Source organism: Conger conger, chromosome 10 (assembly GCF_963514075.1).
Source record: "Conger conger chromosome 10, fConCon1.1, whole genome shotgun sequence".
NCBI classification, from domain to species: Eukaryota; Metazoa; Chordata; class Actinopteri; order Anguilliformes; family Congridae; genus Conger; species Conger conger.
In genome coordinates this window covers 27,648,814-27,654,095 of record NC_083769.1, presented here as the reverse complement: position 1 = coordinate 27,654,095, position 5,282 = coordinate 27,648,814, and the positions used below count along the sequence as shown (strand labels likewise).

At 44.6% G+C, this 5,282-nt stretch overlaps 1 protein-coding gene across 4 annotated transcripts in view; it reads right to left on the bottom strand.

Annotated features, from left to right (window-relative positions):
* Nucleotides 1–859: 859 nt before the first annotated feature.
* sumf1 (sulfatase modifying factor 1) overlaps nucleotides 860–5,282 on the bottom strand; it is a 20,388-nt gene continuing 15,965 nt past the window's right edge. For 3 of the 4 annotated variants that reach the window (XM_061258618.1, XM_061258616.1, XM_061258615.1), the window contains 2 exons: nucleotides 4,843–4,902; nucleotides 860–1,267 (listed from right to left, as the gene is read on the bottom strand). In XM_061258618.1, the coding sequence (XP_061114602.1) occupies nucleotides 1,166–1,267; nucleotides 4,843–4,902 (162 nt within the window). In that variant the 3' untranslated portion in view covers nucleotides 860–1,165. The remainder of the gene's footprint in view (nucleotides 1,268–4,842; nucleotides 4,903–5,282) is intronic. The other variant, XM_061258617.1, reaches the window with a different exon arrangement.

Below are 5,282 nucleotides of genomic sequence, written 5' to 3'. Positions count from 1 at the left end.
AATCAGCACAGCTGAAGATCATTGTAAAAGCAGGACCACTAGGGCATCCAAGTTTTCCGGCTTACTGGATGCATGCCCTACAATGAATTTAAAGCAATAAAAAACATACAAGTAAAAATGAGAAAAACACAAGATGGGTGTCCTCCTCGCCTTCACGGATTTCACACCATTTCTCTGAAACAGCCTTAAGAATAAATGTTCCCTTCAAAGAAACGTTTCTAGAATTGCACTACATTGTGAAACTTGGAGGTGGGGAGTTTTACTGTCTGACACCCTGCTGGGTGGAGGTGACACAGAAGGATGAAGGGCACTCTTGAATTTACAATGCAATCACAAGCCCACTTGGATCTGGGGTAGATTCCTCCAGGGAGAACGTAGGAGGCACTGTCTCCACCCACACAGAGTTAAGCGGAGATGTAGGGCAGGTGTCACCTCAGAACGAGAGGGCATCGCTGGTGGGCTTCAGCATGTACCGTGGACCCTCCAATCAGCTTAAGTCAAAAATCCTGATTGTAAAGTACACCCACCTACACGTTTCTATAAAGGAGCTTGTATGCCTGTGTAATCATGCCAGTAATCATGCCAGATCTGAGCGTTGGCTCAGTTGGAGAAGCAGAAAAGAGCCTGCGGATGTTTTGTTTGAGAGACCCTCTTCTCTGGCCATGTCCTGCTGCTCCAAACAGGCTACTTTTCCAGCCTTGCTCTTTTGCTGCACCCTTATGTCCATACCCTTGTGAGAAACCTCAGGGACTAAAGCCCTGCAGCAAGACGCCACAGAAATAATGCTGATATAGAGAACCAAGCAAAACCCTCTCACCATCTATAGCCATCAATAACTATCCTCCATACCCAAAAAAAGATGATTACATTATTTTATTCATAGAAAAATAAAACGCCTGGCAAATATACACACTTATAGTACAGTGGAAAGCAGTGATGTGGCTGGGCAGGGGAGGGGCAGGGGAGAGGCAGAGGGGCCACTGTCATTGACGTGTAGTCATCCCTCACTTAACCACGCTCAGAGGGAATGTCTGGTAACATCGCTGGACAGGGCCTTGCCGTGGAGCCCTTTACACAGGATGGTGACCTGAAGCGCACAAGGCCTCAGCAGAAGCTAGGTACAGGGTTAGGCAGAGGAAAATCTTCTTCCAGCTCTCTCCCAGGGTCACCGTTCATTCTTGGAAACACAGCGGAAGCCCAAATTGGAGGCGGAGCTGTCAGGGGTGTTCTGACTCCGGGCAGCACACCTGTACCTGTAGCAGTATGACTGGGCAGAGCGGAGAGAGAACGCTGTCAGACCGCTGCCATGCTCACTCTGAAGATTCACATACACTGGAAAAAGATCATTTCCTTTTCCAATTCCACTTTTCTTTCCTAAGGCACTGTTGAAAGTACTGAATGAATTTCCCTCAGGAAATCCAGTCAGAAACAAATAAAATCGGCAGTACAGTTATTTAGAAAATCCATTATTGTTTCCAATTTTCAATTGAACTCAGGTCAAGTTTTACATTCTGAGTGACTGCAATCCATTCTACACTTGACATGAATAACATTTATTTACTGATATAATCACAAGCCACTCATAATTATATTACTGTTCAAAATAGCGGTTTTACCAAAAACCTGCCCAAATCCAAGTGAAACACTGCAACTTGCACTACAAATTTTGAACTAATAATATAAAGCTTGTTAAGCTTGAAAAAAGGACTCATTGTATGGGTAAACACTGCCCCTCTGTCACATCCCCAAGGCAACATGAGGAGTAAAGAGTGATTGGTCACTAATTAAACTTGATGAGGGTGGAGCCATGCTGCCCATTCTGGACAGAGCTGAAGTAGCCCTTCATGTGGGCCAATCACCTAGCAACAGTCACGCTATCTGAAGAGGCTGCTGGTCGGCAGGCATTGTTCAGAGAGCAACCTGTCATGACAGGTCACTGAACAAACACATGAGCCAGGGTGGGGACACGGTCACTGATACTGTGCATCATCATCATCATCATTAGAGGAAGGCTACAGTGCCACACATCAATGACAGGGATAGAGAGAGTGAGATACAGTGCAATCAAACAAGAGACAAAAGAGTGAGTGTGAGAGACTGTACTCCTACAGAGATTCAAACTCACTGATTAGAGAGATAAACTGCAGATAGATTACTTCCCTGTAGAGGAGATACAGAACGGTGCTAACTGGCGGTGAGACATGCAGGCATCGTGCCAAGGTCACAGCACAGGGGGTGGACACACACACACACACACACACACACACACACACACACACACACACACACACACACACACACACACACACACACACACACACACACACACACACACACACACACACACACACACACACACAGGTGGTTGTGACAGTTTCTGCAGCACCTAAGCCATAACAACGCCTCGCAAAACAATAGAGTGTGTTCCTTTTGAGAATCTGCAAAGCCAAAAGGGAATGACTCGTCCTCAGATATTATTTGCAATGAAAATATAAGAAGAGGGCCAAAATGTTGCTCGCTTTTGCATTTAGAAAAAGCGTAGTCATACTTTGGCGGACTGTCCTCACATAAACCTGTCAGCCTTTACTGCAGTATTCAAAATTGAATGTCATTTGCATAATGAAAATAAAAAGTTATTGTACAAGCAGGACAAGCAGTGAGAGAACAAGGCTATCCCAGGACCGTACAATGAAGCTGGATGCCTGGCTGAAGCTTACATTCGTGTACATGGTGTGTCCAATTTTAACAGTTGACGCTCAAATTCTAACCAAGCTGCCAAATTAAATTATATTTTTAGCTCCGATTAAAATACTGTATATGTACTAAATGATAATTGTAGACAGACTGTGCATGGATAATATTTCAGAGTATGACCCACTGCGCCCTTCAAGAGAGTTTCCATAGTAACCGGGATGAGTCACCTGCAGTGCTGTACCTGTAGTAAGGGGAACTTTCTAAATTGCAGAGGCACCTGCTTCTATGAATATTTATGAACATTTCTGCTGACAAGCTCAGTTTATTCCACACACAAGTCCTACTGTGCGCGCTGTAGTCCTACCATCTCCCACAGTGTGCGATATGAATACAGAAAAAACATATTCTCTCTACACTACCTATATAAAAAAAAACTCTAAACAAGTGTGTGGGGAAAAAATGCTAACATATTTCAGAATATTATTCCCATATTGCAGCAAAGCTGGAGACAGCAACAATGCCACAGTCACTTTAGAATATGTTACCCCGTAAATGAAATGAGTCGGTCTGTATACATTACGTTATGCTAATATTTGAAAGAACCTTCCGGACTGATGCTTGCGGGATGCTGCCGGTGGAGCCGGTGCTAAGACAGACGCTGCAATGGGAATATTAAACCTTTCTCAGGGAAAACACTTCAACGTCTTTAGAGGGATTTGGACATTGGGCAAGCAGCCTGTCGGCAACAGCCCCCGCAGAGAAGCTCTCAGCCGCCTCTCCTCCCCACAGAGCACCTCAGATCTACGACGAGATCACTTCCAACTCACAGCCTCCTACATGCACACCGTCTCTCAGCAAAACCACCTCCCTCTTTTGTTCTGCTAAAGTAACAGTACTAGACGCAGCTATATTAGGAGGATGGGGATTTGCAAAAAGCATGGTGCATATCCGTTCCACTGCCTGAAATAGTGACCAGCAGAGCGAAGGGCAGAATGTTTTTACGTACACCACAGTGGTGTGAAACACTAAAGAGGAAGATTAGAGCCAAAATAACCGTGACCGGTGTTTAAAGTTTAACCTCAATATTTACATGTAGAATTCATTTGTATAGCCTGTGCAATTTGAATAGGTGCATAGATAGTACTGTTATTAATGCAGTCTCGGTTATATTTTAATTGGTATTACTCGGACTTGGAAAAGGACTAAAGATGAAAATGAGCCCCTGAGCTCTGACTAAGATAGGATGCTGAAAACTGCACACTGTCCCTGTGAAATAAAATGGCAAATGAATGAACAGAAAACCACTGGTCTATTGTCCTGTTTGCAGCTGGGTAACACTTGAATGTACATAAGGCTATGCATTTCAGAGAAAAAAGTCATCTGAAAACCTCAGTGCTTTATCTAAATCACAGAATAATTAGTTTTGCGTCTCTGTGGCAGAGAAGGGAAGTCCCCGCTAAGCGCTCGGCTGTTTCAGTGGTGTGCTTCTCTCCCATCTCAGAGGGAAAGGAGGAGAGTAGGAGATCGATGAGGGCCAGAGAGGCCTGTGTCTCGTGTAGAACATTGTGGGATTCAGTAAATATGCCTGATGGATAGCAGGCCTTCATTGAGTGAGATGGGCCACAGAAACGATGAGGAAACACTGTTACCCCTCTCTCCTGAGCTACAATCTCAGCACAGCATCACAAGCACACTTCTCCTGTGGTCTCTCTGCGTCCTACACACACACTCACACATGTCACACAGGCACATACTCCATATACAGGCGTACACACACATGCCAGTCCATTCACAGTTACAGTATTTAAGCAGTTAGCCCCCAATGGTCTGTATCAGAAATTTGCCATATTCTGACAAAGACAACATTTTTAAAATAAAATAAATACAAATTCCCTCCACGTTTCAAATATGGTGTAAACCAGACATAACATCCAAATAAAATGACAATGGCATCCTAAACATACATCCAACAATCATAAAAGCAGATGTCTCATATATGGATTCAATAAAAACATTTACAACACTTACTGAGAACTTGCATACATAGCTATGATAAGTGAAAACACATCACACATAATCGTGTTGAGTGCTTGCTCTTCAGCGCCCTGCATAGTGAGTGTCAGTGTTCAGTGTTTGCCGGCGTTTCACCTTGTGGCACATGTAGGAACCCCCCTTCTTCACTCTGTCTGTGCCCGTTTCCGGCCCCTTCTGCATAAGCAGAAAGAGAAAGGTTAACACGAGCAGGTCCATGTTTCCAAGAGCAAAGGCAGGCTTGCCTTTATAAGGAATGATGAACCAGTATGAGAACGAGAAAAGATGTGACACACAAAGAATGCCTAAGATGTCTGGCTGTGATTAGATGCCCTGGAAACGGAACCTCAGCAGCCACCGACAGGACTCATGGACCGGGCTGGCATCTCTTTCTGCAGTAATGGCATTTTACCACTAGGGTACACGAGGCTATATGTTCTCAAAGGCTCTATGGACTTCTCTTCTGCTCCTGTTTGAGATGAGGATTTACAGCAGGGCTTCTCCACCCTGGTCCTGGATGAATGGCAGGCCTGCTGGGTTTGGCTGTCAATGAGCAC